The sequence below is a fragment of the Podarcis melisellensis genome (assembly GCF_964234715.1).
Source record: "Podarcis melisellensis genome assembly, chromosome: 10".
NCBI classification, from domain to species: Eukaryota; Metazoa; Chordata; class Lepidosauria; order Squamata; family Lacertidae; genus Podarcis; species Podarcis melisellensis.
In genome coordinates, this window is record NC_138542.1 from 64,712,393 (window position 1) to 64,732,020 (window position 19,628).

Below are 19,628 nucleotides of genomic sequence, written 5' to 3' on the forward strand. Positions count from 1 at the left end.
GGAGTATATCATCTAGATCAAGGGAAGTAATAGTGCCACTGTATTCTGCTCTGGTCAGACCTCACCTGGAGTACTGTGTCCAGTTCTGGGCACCACAGTTCAAGAAGGACACTGACAAACTGGAACGTGTCCAGAGGAGGGCAACCAAAATGGTCAAAGGCCTGAAAACTATGCCTTATGAGGAACGGCTAAGGGAGCTGGGCATGTTTAGCCTGGAGAAGAGGAGGTTAAGGGGTGATATGATAGCCATGTTCAAATATATAAAAGGATGTCACATAGAGGAGGGAGAAAGGTTGTTTTCTGCTGCTCCAGAGAAGCGGACACGGAGCAATGGTTCCAAACTACAAGAAAGAAGATTCCACCTAAACATTAGGAAGAACATCCTGACAGTAAGAGCTGTTCGACAGTGGAATTTGCTGCCAAGGAGTGTGGTGGAGTCTCCTTCTTTGGAGGTCTTTAAGCAGAGGCTTGACAACCATATGTCAGGAGTGCTCTGATGGTGTTTCCTGCTTGGCAGGGGGTTGGACTCGATGGCCCTTGTGGTCTCTTCCAACTCTATGATTCTATGATTCTATAATTTATTACGGTCGGAGACCAGCTTATAAAACACACATGGGGGTACAATCCAGAAGGAAAACAAACATTTAAAGCAATGTACAACAATAAATTTAAAATTTATAAATGCAATAAGTGTATAGACCCTTAAAACTTTAAGATGAGCTGCCGCAGAGAGATGACCCAGAGTCACCCATGGAACCGAGTTTGGGGATTTTCTTAACAAACTAGTTTGGGTCGGGGGGTGGTCTGTGCCTACAGATCTGTACACAGAATCTGGCGACTATCCGGGTTGTCTTATGATCTTTGCCTAACAGGAATAAGTCGAATTTTTGCTTTTCCGGGAGGTCAGTGAGCCTCACCAGCAGGGGATCAATGGTCTCACTATGTGGCTCATCATAAAAGGGATATCTAAAGAACATGGGCTCTGGGCTTCCTATATCCCCCAATGAACAGGCGCAAAGTCTCTGAGCATATGGGACTTTTTAAAAGGCTCCTTCCAGGACTGGCGATGGCAGAGCCGAGCTTCTGGCGAGTATAAAAGCCCTTCTTGCATTTTTTGATACGAGAAAGAAGAGATATGCTGCCGGTGTGGCTATCTCTCTCTCAATTTCTCCAATTTTATAGCTGGGGCACCTTGAGCAGTCCTGTTGTCTCTCGGGGTCTATGATTCTTTGCCTGACCGTAGCTTTTGCCTGGCCCAACCCCAGACTTAGAAGGGCTTGAGGGGCAAACCCCAGTTTCTGAAGGGTATTTAGGACAATGGAGAGTTAATTCCTTCCTCTGGACATTCCTTGTCTGACAGCGCCATGACATGTACCTACTCCTTAGAGCCACGCAACAGGAGAGGGGGAGTCTGCAAGCCTGACTGTGCAGCCTTATTCGCATCCCATAAAAACCATCATCCTGTTATCCTGGTACCGACCACAGCCGCTCGGAAGCAAAGCCTGGGGAAAGCTGCAGCTCATTAACAATATCCAAGGTTCAATATCTCAGCCAGAGCTAGGAATGTCTCTCCGTTGTCACCACCAGACAGTGTAGACAACAGATGGACAAATGGTCAGACTCAACCGAAGGCGATTTCTAACTTTCTCTATGTGTGCACTAACCTTGGCCTCCAGCCGTTCCGTCTTCTCTCGTTCAATCCTTTCCTTTTCGAGTCGTGCAGCTTCCTCTAGCTCGGCACGGACTCGGGCCTGCTCTGAAAAAATAGGGGGGGAAACAGAGATTGTCAACAGTGAGACGGAAAGGAGTTTAATAATGCGAGCAAACTGTTGCACACACCGACTATGTCAGCACATGAAGACTTAGCACAAGGCTAAATATTCAAATATCCAGAAGCAGAAGGATAATGGAGCTTCCTGCCTTCTTACTCCACCAATTTAAAATGGGAACATGGTGCGAAATGCGCCCTACCTTCCTCCAGAAGTCTTCTTTCCTCTTCTTCTCTCAGCAGCCTCATCTTTTCAGCTTTGCTAAGCTTCTTTTTACCACCAGCTGACTGAATTTTAAAAAGAGGGGAAACCCATATATTACTATTTCTCAGTGCTTTTTTTCTAGGGGGAATGCAGAGGGATGCATACCCCTAAACATTTTGTGAATCTTTGTACTTTTATCCATTTACTGTATTTATTTCCCCCGATCTGAACTACAAAATGGTGATTTTCGAATGTTAGAATGATGTTGGATAGAAATTAAGTGGTTTCCAGCTGTAATGTTTTAAGGGAATATGAGAAACAGGCTTAGAAACAGGTTAAAACTTAATGGCAAGGATTTGCTGAACTAACAATTTGAATCGGAATACAAAAAAGGGAGGTATGAGGAGGTCCGGGAAACATGTTAAAGGAAAATGAGAAATGGAAAATCTGCATGTTTTATTTTTTTTCTTTTTAATTATTTTTACTTTTGTATTTTTGTTACTATTTTTTATTTTTATTTTACCTTTATTGTTTTATTATTAAAAACCTTAATAAATATTCTATTTTAAAAAATGGTGATTTTCTTGAGTCAAAATGAGAGAAACCCTAAACATTTTTTTAGGAAAGAGAGAGAGAGAGTGAGTCGGTAGCACAATTGGGACTCAACTACTTTATTCCCAATGTTGGGGTAAGGATATTTATTTGTGGGATACAGTTTATCTATACTGCAATATTTCAAACAGTTTTGCCTAACAATTTAACTTGAAAGGTACTTCTACGGTTACCAGGAGCACTGTTTGAAAACCATCCATTTAGCAAACTTCACTGAACAAAACAGGAGGAATTTAGAAGGAAAAGGAGGCAGTGGTTTTCCCTGTCCATTACGAAAACACACATCTCTAGATACAGAGTTGGTTTGTATGTGGCACAGAGCCAATATAAGGCTTTAGTGCGAACAAACAAGGCTGCGGACAAAGGGAGATCACTGCTGCTGTTCTGCTGTTTAGGAAGCTACGGTTTGCCTTAGTATACCATCCAAACCAAGGCTTGTGGTTTGTCGCATTCCAGACAAGCCATGAGCTGTAACCAAGGTTTGTTTTATGGTTTACAGCAGGGGTTAGCAAACTTTTTCAGCAGGGGGCCGGTCCACTGTCCCTCAGACCTTGTGGGGGACCGGACTATATTTTTGGGGAGGGAATGAATGAATTCCTATGCCCCACACATAACCCAGAGATGCATTTTAAATGAAAGGACACATTCTACTCATGTAAAAACACGCAGATTCCTGGAGCGTCCGCGGGCCGGATCTAGAAGGCATTTGGGCGAGATCCAGCCCCCGGTCCTTAGTTTGCCTAACCATGGTTTACAGGTTTGCCTGGAGGAGTGAAGCCAAACCAGGGCTTAGCTCACAGCAGAGCAGGAGGAAGAAGACTGGAAGCAGGACTACAGCAGAACAATCTCCATTACGAACATACCAGCTGACACATATAGATATACAGATATAGATATAGAATGGCAGGATGAATTCCAGTGAAACAATGTGGATTGTCTAAGACGAAGAGTTTCTGCATATCTCGCCTAGCTAGGAGCGGCGGGTGGTTTGGATGGAGGACCTAACATTAGCAGTTTGGATGAAAAGCAAAGACTGTATTGCATTGGGAGCCATAGTTCAGTCAGTAGAGCATGAGACTCTTAATCTCTGGGTCATGGGTCTGAGCCTCACATTGGGCAAAAGATCCCTAAATTGCAGGGGTTTGGAAAAGATGAGCCTTGTGCTCCCATCCAACTGTACAAGTCTGTGCTTATGTGATTCAAGGCCAAGTATTTAGGGACAGAGCGACCAGCTAAAATAGGTAGCAATGAACCTTTTAAAAAAATGCTAATTGTAACCAAGTAAGGGAGCTGGAAGAGACTTTTGAGAGTCCCATGGACTGCAAGAAGATCAAACCTATCTATTCTGAAGGAAATCAGCCCTGAGTTCTCACTGGAAGGACAGGTCCTGAAGCTGAGACTCCAATACTTTGGCCACCTCAGGAGAAGAGAAGACTCCCTGGAAAAGACCCGGATGTTGGGAAAGATGGAGGGCACAAGGAGAAGGGGACGACAGAGGACGAGATGGTTGGACAGTGTTCTTGAAGCTACCAGCATGAGTTTGACTAAATTGCGGGAGGCAGTGGAAGACAGGAGTGCCTGGCATGCTCTGGTCCATGGGGTCACAAAGAGTCGGACACGACTAAACCACTAAACAACAACACAAAGGGAGAACATCCCATAATTCCCAGCCAGCAAGGCCGACTATCGTGTAAAGCCAGTCTCCCTCAACCTGATGCTTTCCAGATGTTTTGGACTCTAATTCCCATCAGCCCCAGCCAGTGCGGCCAATCTTCAGGGATGATGGGAATTGTAGTTCAACAACACTTGGAGGGCACCAGCTTGGGAAAGGCTGATATAAATAATTGCCACCTTATAAATAATAACCACAAGCTTTAACCAAACAGTTCTTGAACTGAAATATATTATTCACCAACAATATATATCTTATTGATTCTGCCAAGTGACCGTACAAGCAGCGTTTAATATAATTTCTTGCAGAAAAGCAGGATACAAACTTGAAATAATATTAAGCATGCAATATCAATACTTGGCATTTGGCCTGTTTAACTATATGCAGTTGTGGCAACAATACGCAGCTGATCTACTGGACTACCTACCTAACTAGCAACCTACCTACCTTTTTCTTTTTTGGACCCTAAACGTTGCAAGGCAAAAGAAGAGAGAAAGTCAGAAGAAAGCAGGTATCATAAACAAACAGTCAAAACTGGAAATATATATACATATATACCACGGGGGGCAGCAGCTAGGGTTGCCCTATGTCTGGAATATCCTGGACACAGCCAGGATTTGGCCGCTGGAAACAGTGTCTGGATGGAAATCTCTGAAATGTCTGGGGAAATGGACATTTGTCAGCCCATGTCGGAAGGCGGATTTCCTTAAAAATTGCTGAAAAAGCTCAACAACTTTTGTGTCCAGATTTTCAAAACCCTAGCTGTAGCAACAGGGGTGCGAGGGCAGCACACCCCAGATTTAAACGAATTATATTTTTGCTATTTCTGAAGAATTTAAAGCATGCATAATTATGTGCTTTGCATAAAATAAAGCATACTGAAGCCAGTTGTCAAAAGGATTCTTTAGAGCATTTTTCAAAGGGCAGATGAGGAGGAGATGGCCATTGCACTAAGGCTTCCACACATTTATTTGACTCGCACCTAATTTGGGTATGCAGATTTATGCTAATGCCACAACCCACTCCTCCCCCCCCCCAATTTTGATGGGGGTGCAAGCGGGGTGGAAATGGGTCCTTGCAAACCAATGGGGCTGCCTCTGCCCCCCTTCCCCCTCTCACCATCTCGCCTCCTCCCTCTGCTCGCCCAGATCGGGTGGCTGGAAAGTTGTTTACAGCCCCGCCCCTTTGTTTCCAAGGCAACGAGCCCCGCCCACGAGCCCTTGGCTCCGCCCTCCGCTTGCAGCCTATTGAAATCTCTCCAGAGAAGAAATTGTCCCAAGGGGCTAAGGCGCAAAACTGTAACATACTTCCGGTTCGAAAGTGTGTCACGTGCCTAAAGAAACCCCCTCCCCCCAAAAGGGCAACCAATCCTCATAAATACCAAAGAATGGTTGGACTACAACTCCCATCACCCCTAGCTAGCAAAGCCAAAGCTCAGGGATGATGAGAGTTGTAGTCTAACAACATCTGGGGACAGTAGAGGGAGGCCTCCAAATGGAATCCGGAAGTGTAACTCCCACTCCACCTCTTGAACTTTTCTCCCTATCGCTTTGATTTAAGCCGCTTGCTCTGAGTCTAAGCAGCAAAAGCCCTTTTGTCTACAGTTCAGATTTCGGGGTTATTTTTGAAGGCTTTACTAACTCAGTTGCCAATAAAGAAGATCAGAACTCAGCCCCGTTGCAATAGTTTAGCAGCACCCAAAACGTGCATATTGGGAAGTAAGTCCCACTGAACTCAGCGGGGCTTACTTCTGAGTAAACATGCACTGGCTGCACTGTGTGGAGCCACTCTGCTACAGACCGCTCAGAAGCCTGAGTAGATGCTGTCTGCAAGGCTTTTTTTAAAAAAAGAAAACCCCATACATATTTAATTATTGCAGTTTTAGCCCAGCTTTCCTCCAAGGAGCTCAAGGTGGTGAGCATACTTCTCCAACCCATTTTAGTATAATAATAATAATAATAATAATAATAATAATAATAATAATAATAATTTATTTATACCCCACCCATCTGGCTGGGTTTCCCCAGCCACTCTGGGCAGCTTCCAACAGAATATTAAAATACACTAATGCATCAAACATTAAAAGCTTCCCTAAACAGGGCTGCCTTCAGATGTCTTCTAAAAGTCTTGTAGTTGTTCTCTTTGACATCTGGTGGGAGGGCGTTCCACAGGGCAGGTGCCACCACCGAGAAGGCCCTCTGCCTGGTTCCCTGTAACTTGGCTTCTCGCAGTGAGGGAACCCCCAGAAGAGCCTCAGCGCTGGACCTCAGTGTCTGGGCAGAATGATGGGGGTGAAGATGCTCCTTCAGGTATACTGGGCCGAAGCCCTTTTATTCTCATAACAACCATGTAAAATACGTTAGGCTGAGAGTCAGGTGAGTATGGCAAGCTGTTCCCAGTGGGGTCTGGCTGGTGCCACCAAGAACAGCCATTATTATTATTATTATTATTATTATTATTATTATTATTACTCCACTTATCTGACTGGGTTCCCACATTGGAGGGGGTTGGACTAGATGGCCCCTGGAGGTCCCTCCCAATAATTCTATTATTCTATTTTATGCTTTTAAATCTTTGTAAGTTGCGTAGGACTTTTTTTTTTTTACATATCAGGCGACTAATGATAATATTCATAAATGATATTACGAAATACCACCCACTAGGAGGGCAAACCACACTAAACTGAACTGAGTGGAACCTGCTTCCGTGGGGAGAATAAGGGTGACATTGCGGAAATCAGGTCTGCACCTTTCTATCTCTACGCTGGCCAGCACCTTGCCTGCAATCCCGCGCAGCCGCACTAGGAGGCTCGGAGCCAACACCCGACCCCGCCGCCTCTTGAAACTCCCGCGCAGGCGCAGTAGTCGTTTGCTACGCCCCGCCTCTCCAACAGCTGGGCAGGCTAGCAAGCCATGGGCTGCGAAGGTAAATACAGTATGGACATAATTATCTCCCCACCCAAAGCTTCTGTATTGGGAGGGAGTCGGGATTTGGGCTGCCTGGTTTGTAAAAGTTGTGGGGAGAGAAGAAAGTGGGGAAGTTTCCACTTTGACAAAAAAAAAAAGAGGTTCCTGTACCTTTAAGAGTTTTTAAGACTGAAATGAGGCTGCATTTTAATGTTTTAAAGTTGTATTTTAATCTTAAGCTGTATTTCAATCAATTTTATATTTGGTGTTAGCCGCCCTGAGCCCGGTCTTGGCAGGGGAGGGCAGGGTATAAATAAAATTATTTATTATTATTATTATTATTATTATTATTATTATTATTATTATTATTATTAGGGTGGGAGGTGGAATGCTTGTCTTGCAAGAATGAGAAAAGCTGCGCTTGAAAAATTCAACCCTCTTTATTTCTATTTTGTACCTTTAAGATATATATTTGGGGGGCGGGGAGTAGCTTGCCTTGCAAAAATGAGGAAAGCTGCACTTGCAAAAATTCTCCCCTTTTAACCCTCTTTTGACTGTTCCTGCCCCATAGGGTTGCAAACTTGAGGGACTGCTCTCCATGAAACTGCTCCTTTCACAGAAGCAATGAGCAGGTGGCTGTTTGCTTTCTTTTACCCCAGGCCAAGTTATCTCGAGGCAGTAGAGGATTTTTATTTTATTTTTCATCCAGGCCCATTTTATCCTATAACAACCCTTTGAGGTAGGTGGGTGGAACTGGCAGCTGGCCCAAGGTCACCCAGAGAGCTTCACGGCAGAGCAGGAAAGCGAAGCTGGTTCTTCCGGGGCTTAGTTCAACACCCTGAACATTACACAACAATAGTTATTAGTTCCCATGCCAGGAAAACCATCAGGCATTGACTTCTACAGATCAAAACTCTTGGAGAAAGGCAGAGGAGCAAATTTATGCTGTGTTGTCCCCAACCAGAACCAACCAGTTGGAAACTCTGTGTATTCATATTGCATGACAATTTGGTGTTTTTGCTTCAGATGTGCTACAGGCAATGCTTTCCCCCCCTAAAAAATATACTCTCATTTTCCTACTCATATTGAAATACTGCCCCTTAATGAGGCCAAACTTAGATTCACAAAATGTTTAGGGGTATGCGTGCCCCCAGAAAAAAAAAGCACTGGCTACAGGTGTTCCTTAATATATCACGTTGTTGATAATCTATCCCGCAATACACTCTGCTCTACTACTTAAAAGAAAAGAAAGAGTGGTCCAATTAAACAAAATAAATCCTAACCTTACCAAAATAAAAAATGCAATTTTAATCATTTAAATTGCAGGTTTATATACCCTTTTCTTAATGATTTAACTACTCCAGAATAACTTCCAGTCTCTTGTTCTCTAGTACTAAAATAGACAAGAACTATTTGCTCTGGAAAGGTTCTGGGGTGGGGTGGAAGGTGACCTTCATCTACGTCTTTAGATAATTTATTTCAAGCTCTGTTCTAGTTAGGAGCTTGGGAGAAAGAACAATTCAACCAACATTTGACAATTCTGTAAATATAACACCAGTGAAAACAGCAAAATGCAGTATCAAAGCTACTCGGTGCCTCACCTTAGTCGTAAAAAGCAAGGACTGGTTTGTTTCTTAAGTTGTTTTGCAATGCTTCAGTGAAATGATCCATTTTAGGGCTTGGCTGGGTCTCTGAGCATGGGGACTGAGCCAGGTTGCCACCAGCTGTTTTAGGTTAAGTGGGAGCAGATTGTTAACTCCGTGGAGCCCAATGGAAATTATAATGAAATAAACATTGTAAGTAAGTGGACTGTAAAGCCCCTGCTTTTCAATTAGTGCATTAGGTGTCATCAGATAATAAGTAGGCAGGTAGAAAAATGGGGTGTATAAGGTGTTAGGGGAGAGGGTATTACCTCGGTTGGAGGGACACATCATGCTCCTTCTTGGTTAGTTTATCCACCTTTGGTCCCCACCCTGCACTCAGCTCTCACCTGTGGCTCCGAGAAGTTGTCAGCATTCGACAGCAACCACACCCCGGGAACAGCTTCGACTGGCCTGCTAAACCAGGCGAGGGTAGCTGAGGGGTCTCAAACCCTCTGTGAATTAGGAACTTCCCCTGCATGCGAAGACAGGCTCAGCAGGATTGAGTGAACGAGACCAATAGTGGGTCCAGCGGTCCAGAAAGCAGTTCTGCCTGTGCTGTAGGGGGGAGTAAGGGGCAGATGGCGCTCGTGTACCTGGGAAGGGAGCCCATCCAGTTGAAGGAAAACTGATCCTAGGCCTCCACTGCCTTGTGGGATATCTTCAGGACAGGAGAAGACAAAGGAGTAAACCCTACACAAATCCGGAGCAGGGTCCCTAAGACAGTTGGATGGCACCTTGTATGCCTCCTTCTGGCAACTCCTGCAGCCAAGCTGGTGCCAAATAATAATTTATTTCTACCCCGCCCACCTGGCTGGGTTTCTCCAGCCACTCTGGGCAGCTTCCAACAAAGATTAAAAATACATTAAAATGTCACACATTAAAAACTTCCCAGAACAGGGCTGCCTTCAGATGTCTTCTGAATGTCAGATAGTTGTTTATCTCTTTGACATCTGATGGGAGGGTGTTCCACAGGGCAGGTGCCACTACCGAGAAGGCCCTCTGCCTGGTTCCCTGTAGCTTTGCTTCTCACAGTGAGGGAACCGCCAGAAGGCCCTTGGCGCCGGACCTCGGTGTCTGGGCAGAATGATGGGGGTGGAGACGCTCCTTCAGGTATACTGGGCCGAGGCTGTTTAGGCATTTAAAAGTCAACACTTTGAATTGTGCTTGGAAACGTACTAGGAGCCAATGTAGGTCTTTCAGGACCAGTGTTATGTGGTCTCGGTGGCCGCAACCAGTCACCAATCTAGCTGCTGCATTCTGGATTAGTTGTTGTTTCCGGGTCACCTTCAAAGGTAGCCCCACATACAGCACATTGCAGTAGTCCAAGCAGGAGATAACTAGAGCATGCACCACTCTGGCGAGACAGTGGGCAGGCAGGTAGGGTCTCAGCCTGCGGAACCAGGTGGAGCTGGTAGACAGCTGCCCTGGATACAGAATTGACCTGTGCCTCCATGGACTGCTGTGAGTCCAAAGTGACTCCCAGGCTGTGCACCTGGTCCTTCAGGGGCACAGTTGCCCCGTTCAGCTCTGCTTTCCTCTAGACCACATCAGTGAGTCCAAAAAGGGGGTCTTGTCGTCTCGGCAGCCCAGGACCTCCTCACACACTGCCCACACTTGCGCCCCAAGGAGGTCACTTAGGTGCTGTTAATGCAGCATTTGACTTCACCCCCAGAGGCAACACTCCATTGTCTCTCCAGACGGATGCCAATCACCCGCAAAGCAGGGCCCATCCTTCAAAACAGGGATGGAGAGGCTCTGCAGCTGCCCAGATGTTATTCAGCTCCCGCTCCCATCAGCACAACCAATGCTCAGGGATTGTGACAGTTGTAATCCACAGCTGCAGGATCCACACCCCTGCTTCAAAATGTGAGAACAGGATGCTGGACTGGAATGGCCTTTGTTCCGATCCGTCTTCCATCAATATGTTAGCTGTTTCAGAGTATTTAGATATTTCCATATATATATAAATTAATGGTTCTTATTAGCCTGAGTAGGACCGAGTTAAAAACAAAAGAGGAATGTAAATGGGTAAAATTGATGGTAATTGCAGCCAGACAGGTTATAGCGAGTAATTGGAAAAATGCAGAAGAGCTAGGGGTGAACCAATGGAGGAAAAAATTGAATAATTGAATAATATTATAATTTTAGAATATCTGACTGTGAAGATACACAGAATGAAAGGGTTTAAGGTCAGTGAGAAAGAGGAGGATTGGTTAGAGAAGATGTTGAGTTATATGAGTAGGTTTGAACAATTTGGGGCAATTAAAATGTTAAAAGTTAAATAAACCTTGTGGAGCGAGGAGTGTTATTGTATATAGAATTGTACATATGGTCAATTTGAATATGTTATTATTGATTATGTATACTCAATGTATCAGCCACCTGGGGGGTTTCACTGTTTGGGTTTTGGTTGTTGGTAAAAAATAAAGAAAAGAAAAACTGTTTCAGAGCATAATAACGGTGGTTGCATTAGGGCCCGCACAATATATTTTGCAAGCGCAAGGAAGATGCCCATTGCATCTGGCTGCTGCGCTGTCAGTAGGGGCTTGCGGAAGTGGAAGGGCTGTGGAGTGAGTGGGTGGGTTGCTACAGTTGGCTAGATGGCCCCTAAAACTGAAGGAAATCAATCGAATCCTCAAGGAGTCGTGTCAAGCAGTTTGCAGCATCCAAAACACCAGTAACTGTTCCTAAACCAGGCTTCATTATGTAGCTAATCTCCGAATGATTGTTCTTCAGGTAGATGCCAGCGCGCATGAGTTAAGTGTGTGAACTGAACATGACCAATCCGCTAAGATACGAAGTGCTGAACCTTTACAAAAATGTAAGTCCTGATGGTGGGAATGTAAAAAAGTAAAAAGTTTCTGGGAAATGATATACAATGAGATGAAAAAAATGTTAAGATATACTTTTGTGAAAAAACCAGAAGCTTTTCTTTTAGGGATGATAGGAAAGGACATAAGAAGAATGGACTTTAAACTTTTCCAATATGCTGTAACGGCAGCCAGAATCCTGTTGGCCCAGAAGTGGAAACAAGAGGAGATACCGACGATAGAACAATGGAGACTAAAATTGATAGACTACGCGGAATTGGACAAATTAACTGGGAAAATCAGATATACTAAAGACCAAAAGTTCATCAAGGACTGGGGAAAATTGGTGGATTATCTGAAAAACATATGTGGTATAAACACAACGTTAGTGGGATTTCAAGAGGCACTGTAACAAATCAAATAAGTATTGTTTATTAAAAATAATGGGACTAAGGAGGAATAATGGCAATATAAAAAAGGGAATGCGTATTAAAGATATAAAAATGGATATAAAATGGATATAAAAATGTATAACTGGATGAAAATTAATAAAATTTATTGGGGGAAAAAATGTAAGTCCTGAGGAATGGAAGCCAGATGCAAACAAAACGCTTTGCCCGTGTTTTGCGCCTCGTGTGACTCTCAACTTTTTTGTTGTTGTTTTTTGCATCGTGCACTTTGAAGCTGCTGTACCTCGGAAAGGAATACCCCAAAGGGGCAGACTACTTTCGGACCCGGCTGAAGGCGGCGTTCTTGAAAAACAAGGATGTGAAGGAGCCCGAGAAAATCAAAGAACTCCTTGCCCGAGGGGAGTTTGTCATGAAAGAGCTGGAGGCCTTATACTTCCTCAGGAAATACCGAACTCTGAAACAGCGTTACTACGAAGAGGATGGCAAATGATATGCATTGTGGTTCGAAACGATTGCCCAGGCCATAGGTTAAAGTGTGTGTGGGGGGGGGGACCGATCTACAATTAAAAAAAAAAGTATAGATTGCCTATTGAACGAAGGTAATGTGTTTTTTTGTTTTAAGTTGAAGTTCAGCAACTCTTGCTGTGGTTCTTTTTTCGCAGCCGGCTGTGGGGGAGGAACGGAAATCCGCATTTGTGGCCGCCGAGACCATATAACACCAGTCTTGAAAGACCTACACTGGCTCCCAGTACGTTTCCGAGCACAATTCAAAGTGTTGGTGCTGACCTTTAAAGCCCTAAACGGCCTTGGCCCAGTATACCTGAAGGAGTGTCTCCACCCCATCGTTCTGCCCAGACACTGAGGTCCAATGCCGAGGGCCTTCTGGCGGTTCCCTCGCTGCGAGAAGCCAAGTTACAGGGAACCAGGCAGAGGGCCTTCTCGGTAGTGGCACCTGCCCTGTGGAACACCCTCCCGTCAGATGTTAAAGAGAAAAATAACTACCGGACTTTTAGAAGACATCTGAAGGCAGCCCTCTTTAGGGAAGCTTTTAATGTTTAATAGGTTATTGTATTTTAGTGTTTTATTGGAAGCCGCCCAGAGTGGCTAGGGAAACCCAGCTAGATGGGTGGGGTATAAATAATAAATTATTATTTTGGGGGGAGTCTTCGCACATGCAACCCCCAGCTCCACACAGATGTTTCTGCTGTGTGTTCAGTTGTCAGGGGGCAAGCAAGTGGCCTCAGAGGTGGGGAGCTGTTTGGTGTGCCGTTGCTCCCGTGTTGTTGAGGACACGACCAAAGAGCACCCAAAAAGAACTTTGCTGTACACAACTACACATGTCCATGGTTTAAGCCTTCTTCCGAGTTGTGCATTTAAAAAGGGAGGTGGGGAGACTTTCCCCTTGTGCTAGTGACACTTCATTTCCCATGAAATAGCACAGTTAGAGCACGAGACGCTTAATCTCAGAGCCGTGGGTTTGAACCCAATGTTGGGCAAAAGATTCCTGAATTCCATGGGGTTGGACTAGATGACCCTCAAGGTCCCTTCCAACGCTACAGTTCTACAATTCTAATTTCTACAACCACTGCTCTTGCAGTTGGATGTTCAGCTGGACATACATCTATGCTGAGGGACCCTTGCGCCTTTCCTCTCCCCGCAAAGAACTGAAAAGGTCTGCTAACATCTTGGGAAGGTGGGCAAGAATGAGAGAATAGCCTGTTCAGTGGGGAGAGCAGGAGTGGCTGGGATTTAGTTACCCAACACAATCTTGTGCACGGTACAGAAGCCGATACAATTGAAATCAGGTATGCATAAGGAGCTTGGGAAGAGGGTGGGAACAGGTACGGCTGGCTGTGTGTTAGGTTAAAGAGAATCCCGTATCGAAGCAAAGCTAGATTTTACACCTAGTCCTATCTGCCTCTGTTTTCAACTTTTAAGCTCACAAAGAGGAAGTACGGCCTTTTAAATGCCAAAGGTGCAGAACCTACACCTTCCCAGGTGAACTACAATTCCCATCATCCCTGAACACAGCCCATGTTGGCTGTGGCTGATGGAGGCTGGAGTCAGGCAACAGGTTGTCCACCACTTCTGTAAACAGCTAACAGCTACTATATGGTATGATCTAAAAGACCGCCTCTTTCCATATGAACCTACCCAAACCCTGAGATCATCTTCTGAAGCCCTTTTTCGTGTGCCTCCTCCTCAAGAGGTCCAGAGGGTGGCAACACGAGAACGGGGCCTTCTCTGCAGTGGCTCCGTGTCTGTGGAATGCTCTCCCCAGGGAGGCTCGCCTGGCGCCTTCAATATTAACCTTTAGGTGCCAGGCAAAAATGTTCCTTTTTAACCAGGCCATGAGCTGATTAACAGTCTTACGTCCTTTTAAATGTTTTTTTTTGGGGGGGGGTGTCTTGTGTTCTTTTGGTCTTGTTTTTCACTTTGCGGTTTTACTGTGAACCGTTGCAGTTACTGTGAACCCTGAGAACTTTGGACGGAAGGTTATATACAAATTTAATAAATAATATTGGCACATGAAGTCACCCCCCCTGGATTTGGGAAGTGTCCGGGTGTGTAAGCCACATGCCTTCTGTTCTATGATGGAAGAGGATCAAAACAAAACATAAATAAATTCTGCTTTTGAGAGGAAAAAACAAACTGTAGAAACACAGACTTTTTATTTATTAATTACAACAGGAGCAGTGTTGTTTTGTGACAAACTTGACAGATTTCATATCGCTTCACAGCACATGCTGCTGATAAAAACATCTGTAAGGGTTTAAATGAACAGTGGTCATTCTTCAGGTGTGACTTAATGTTTCAAGGTCACAGGATTGAAATAAAGACGGGGGGGTTCTCCCCGCCCCCCAAAAAATGTCCATCACCTGGGTCACATTGCATATATTTTGCCTCAAATGAAAACAAAAAGCACAATGTACAAAACATGTATTTTTCTTATTTTTTTTTTAGTTTATACTATACAAAAATAGTTAAAATACATTCTAGGTAAACACATTGCATTTTAAGAAATAGTCCTAGTAGGAGATTTGGCACTCGAGAGAGAGAGACGAAAGGTGGGAAGGAGGCTTATTTTCAACATAAAAACACGACAATGGAATTAAATTAAATTGTTAAGCAGGTTTGGGAAAACTGTACAACCTAAGGGCACAGCCCACCAAGTTACTGCTGCTCATTGATTCTGACATCATCTTCCAAAAGACAAAACAAAACGCTACTCTTGGCACCTCAACGCTTTTGTGAAATTCCCCCCTGTGTATATTCTATATGCACACACTTGATCTTAGCCAAAAGGCAGAGATGGCTCATTTCAACAAATCAATCCAATTTGAATTTTTTCTCTCTTTTTTTTACATTTTCACTTTTAATAGAAAAAATAGTTAGATTTTTAAGCGTGACCCACGGCAAACAGCCTTGGGGAAGTGAGGTTGGGAGGGGTGGGGGAAAGAAACTTGCTTCTGTGAAAAGCCCGCAATCCTTACATTCATTCAAGTTGATTGGAAACGCTACAATAAACGGTGGCCCGAAGCAGAAATTGTACATAAGGAAGGCGAAGGAGGTGTTATCAATATTGCAGTCAGCAGAACCAAAACCATTTTGCAAAAAAAGTGCGTTGGGAAACCAGGATCACTTGCGCCGATCAGTCCTTTTATCACAAACACAGCAGAAAATAAGTTGGAGATCTCCCCGCCCTATGTAAAAGGCAACAGGAGGTTGCCTTTTATACCACAGGGACAGGGAAGCTGTCGCCATTGCATTCCCAACAACTCCCATCATCCTTGACCACTGGCCATTTTTGCTGATGGGCATTTGAGTCCAGCAACACCTGGGAGGCTGCAGGTTAAACCACTTCAGTTTTCTAACGAAGACCCAGGACCAGCTTCAGGCAAGGGGCTCCCATCACCTACACCTACACTCCAGCAACCGCAAGAGTCAGATGATGCTGGACTACAACTCCCATCATGCTGGCTGGAACTGGTCAGGGATGATGGGTTTCGGAGTCCAACATCTGAAGGGTACAATGTTGGCTACTCCTGAGGCCGTTGCCAACTCAGCCAGCTCTGGCATCCCACATCTGAAAGGGGCTTCTTCTCCTACCCCTTTCCTACAAGAACCATCTCTTACCTAAATGTTGGGTCCTGAGGAGCTCTTGATCCTTGCACCCCTAACACGGTACGTTGGTCCATGCACAGGTGGAAGGTTTCCCAGCTCCCCTCTTGTGACAACTTGAGGTCCATTTTCCTCACCTGCAGCAGGCCTCCCGTGGTTGTAAAAACCAGCTTGTTTCCACTCGACTCTGTATAGCGCAGAGGCCCTGATCCTACCGTGTCATGGTCCTCGCCTGCTCAGGAACGCCCTGTTCCTGTAAATCACCTGGGTCTAAAGTGCTGAATTTCAACAGGAACTCAAAACTTTACACAGGGCCTCTGTGGCTCAACCGCTACTGTCGGCCCTCTCAGCCCTCACCATGCTCTAGGTACCGTATTTTTTGCTCTGTAAGACTCACTTTTTCCCTCCTAAAAAGTAAGGGGAAATGTGTGTGCGTCTTATGGAGCGAGTGCAGGCTGCGCAGCTATCCCAGAAGCCAGAACAGCAAGAGGGATTGCTGCTTTCATTGCGCAGCGATCCCTTTTGCTGTTCTGGCTTCTGAGATTCAGAAATTTTTTTTTCTTGTTTTTCTCCTCCAAAAACTAGGTGCGTCTTGTGGTCTGGTGCGTCTTATAGAGCGAAAAATACGGTGATTCGAATGAGATACCTGTTCCTCCTTCTCCTCCAACCTATGTCAAAGGAGAAGATCCACGGGATGTAACAGGGAAGGGAGTACCACCAGAAGCATCCCGTCTTCTCATTCACCCCTCCTGCTCTTGGATGAAGGGACTCCCACCCCAAACCTGGGAAACAATTGCCCCAAGCAGAGGCAGTTCTACCAGTAAGGCAGTTCCTGCAAAAACAACAGCAATAGCAGCCAGTCACAACTTCCTAAGAAAAGAAATGAGGAGTAGGTGGGGGAATCAGAAGACATTAGCAAGTTTCGCATGCACCCAAATCACTGAATAAAATGTTCTCGCTTGTTCTTGATTGATCACAGGCATCGCGAGGTTCAAGAACCGAAACTCCAGGAATACTGGCACTTTAGGAATGCTTTCCACTGTCACGTAAAAGCAAGCATCCAGAAAAGGCATCTGATGGGTCCACAAAGCAGGGAGAGAGGGAAGGTGTGTGTTTTAAAGTAATGCTAGAAACGTGTGTACTAATAATTTAGTGTAATGGTACAAAAATGAATCACGTTTACCGACGTACACCTTAAGGACGAAGGGTTAAATTGCATTCACATAATTATACACTTTGTCTTCGACTTCTTTTTCTTCTTTTTGCCATCTTTGCTCATCTTCTCTTTGTGTTTTCGGATTTCCCGGACTAATGTGTAGAAGGCATCGTCAACGCCCTGCAAAGAAATGTCAGGCCTTTTAATACCACATGACGCCTTTTCACTTGAATTGGCTAGGATTTCGTTTAGTTAATGAAAATGCTATGAGCAATTTCAATAAGGCGGTTTAAAAAGGCAGTCATCTTTTTAATAGTCATGAGAAATTGAACAATGGTTGGTACTTGTGCACTTTTATCATGTTTTCTGAAGAGCTGAGAGAGGATTTGTTTTATTTTATTTTTTACAGATAGTGGCCTGGGTGTGGTTTTTCTCAAAGGACTTGCTCCTCTTTGAGAATTCAATTACCCAATATATCCCTTCTCACTCAGGACTAAGAAGTTTGAAGCACGGTTTCCAATTTTTGCAACTTTTAAGGATTTGGGACAAAATAATTTAAAAAGTTCTATGACGTATCTAAATAATGAGTGAGAACATCACTCACACAAACTGCTACGTAGCTGGGACAAAATGTGCGTAATATGCATTTAAGAGTACTGTTTTCCCAGTTCTAACGATAAAATCATTATTTTGTATTGTTCTTATAGTATTTTATGTGCCCTGCTATTTGTATAGATTGTTGTACACCACAAAGATAGTTGATATGAATTGACAGCCTAAAAATATTTTTGTAAATAAAATAATTAGAAAGAAAACAAAACAGTTTCATCTCAAGAGCTTTGTCTTGTCTGTGTATTTTACATCAGGTTTCCCCTCTCTTATCCTAGGTACCTGATGCTCTCAACTGAAGTAATATTTCTGAGGCAAAACATTACCACTTGGTGTTTATTATCGTACTATCAAGGATGGGTGCCACCGTACTGGATTGTTTAATCCAAGATGGTGGGAGACCATTGTGTCCGTAAATGTAGTCTACTGGTGTGCGCAGAGATCATACTACAGGCAGTTCAAATATCCACAAGGCAAAAATCACTGGCAAAACACTGGTCTCAGGTCTTTTATAGGCAAAAATCATTTTTTAAAAAAATATTGACACAAATACCATAATCAAAGCTGCTGCTTTTCACTTTGATTCACTGCTGTTGGAAACATTACGGGAGGTCTGTATTTGAACTAAAAAGAAAGAAAGTTGTACAGATGGAAATGACCCGAAGTACTAATTTTTGACAGTGAAATGCGGTCTTTTATACCCAGAGAAATCCTACTAGTCCCATTGCACACACATTATTATTATTATTCTATTCATCCGAAAGTCATACGTACAAAGCAAGCAAGACCAAGAACATGTCTGCGAGACAGAGAGCATGTTAAAAAGAACACCAATGGAAGAAGCAAGCACACAAAGGAAGACTAAAGTTTTTCTTTTAGAAGGGAAACATACCCAATTTAAGCCTCATCAGTCCATTCATTCTGCTGACATGTCAAACTGATTATGCCAGCAAGACCTCTCTATCACTCCCATGACATCATCTCATGTAAGGAAGCTCATCCTGTTCCTCAGATGTTACATTTCTGATGCTTCAACAAGGCATCATTGAAGGGCAGGAAACACCTTTTCACTGTCACATCAAATCTGCTCTCAGGCTAACCAACCAGAAACCATCACCCAATGAAGTATCCCGTTCTGTTTGCATCAGAGAACGGGAACATGCTTACATCAAGTTTGGTTTCGTATACGTCTTCTTCCTCATAAACAGCTCTATATTAACCATCTCATCTCAGGAGATTGGCTAACTTGAGCCAACCTAGTTATACCATCTGATGGCAGCTCTATAATATCGGACCGTCCCCAAAGTCCTCGTTTGTCACAGTCTTCGGTTTCCTTTTCATGGTCATAGCTGCCAACGTTTCCCTTTTTAAAGGGAAATTCCCTTATTCCGAATAGGATTCCTTGCAAGAAAAGGGAAAAGTTGACAGCTACGTTCATGGTTGACCAGCGGTCTAGAACGCAAAGCGGAGTCCCGTTGCCTTCCTGAGTGAGGTTGGCAGTGCTCACCTTTCCAGTGTCGCCAACTGTGGAAGGATGTGTGGATCAAGAATTGGCCTCCACAGTCACTTACGGACTCACTGTTAAAACCGTGTTTATGGAAGACTATCTTACTCGGCTACGAGTGATCGCCAAAGAAGAAGAAGAGCTCACCTTTCCAGGTAATAATGCCCCATTCAACATATCACAAAGACCACGCCTGTCTTGCTTGCATCTT

General features: G+C 44.2%; 2 protein-coding genes across 11 annotated transcripts in view; one reads left to right on the plus strand and one right to left on the minus strand.

Moving 5' to 3' along the window:
* DNAI7 (dynein axonemal intermediate chain 7) overlaps positions 1–19,628 on the minus strand; it is an 81,382-nt gene that overhangs the window by 20,448 nt on the left and 41,306 nt on the right. For 3 of the 9 annotated variants that reach the window (XM_081926948.1, XM_081926950.1, XM_081926949.1), the window contains exon 6: positions 17,347–17,484. Coding sequence is in view for 6 of the 9 variants with exons in the window: in XM_081926945.1 (XP_081783071.1) it covers positions 1,665–1,756; positions 1,972–2,056; positions 4,705–4,722; positions 5,377–5,562 (381 nt within the window). In the remaining 3 variants the exon portion in view is untranslated. Of the gene's footprint in view, positions 1–1,664; positions 1,757–1,971; positions 2,057–4,700; positions 4,723–5,376; positions 5,578–14,679; positions 17,485–19,628 lie in introns of those variants that run through there. The other 6 variants (XM_081926945.1, XM_081926943.1, XM_081926946.1 and 3 more) reach the window with 5 other exon arrangements.
* On the plus strand, positions 7,041–12,620 carry ETFRF1 (electron transfer flavoprotein regulatory factor 1). 2 transcript variants are annotated; one of them, XM_081927540.1, is made up of 3 exons: positions 7,041–7,182; positions 11,543–11,627; positions 12,301–12,620. In XM_081927540.1, exons 2-3 carry the CDS (start codon positions 11,583–11,585, stop codon positions 12,514–12,516), a joined length of 261 nt encoding a protein of 86 aa, XP_081783666.1. In that variant the 5' UTR covers positions 7,041–7,182; positions 11,543–11,582; the 3' UTR covers positions 12,517–12,620. The 2 variants fall into 2 exon arrangements, with proteins under 2 accessions (XP_081783666.1, XP_081783667.1); XM_081927541.1 differs by having other exon boundaries at positions 7,121–7,191.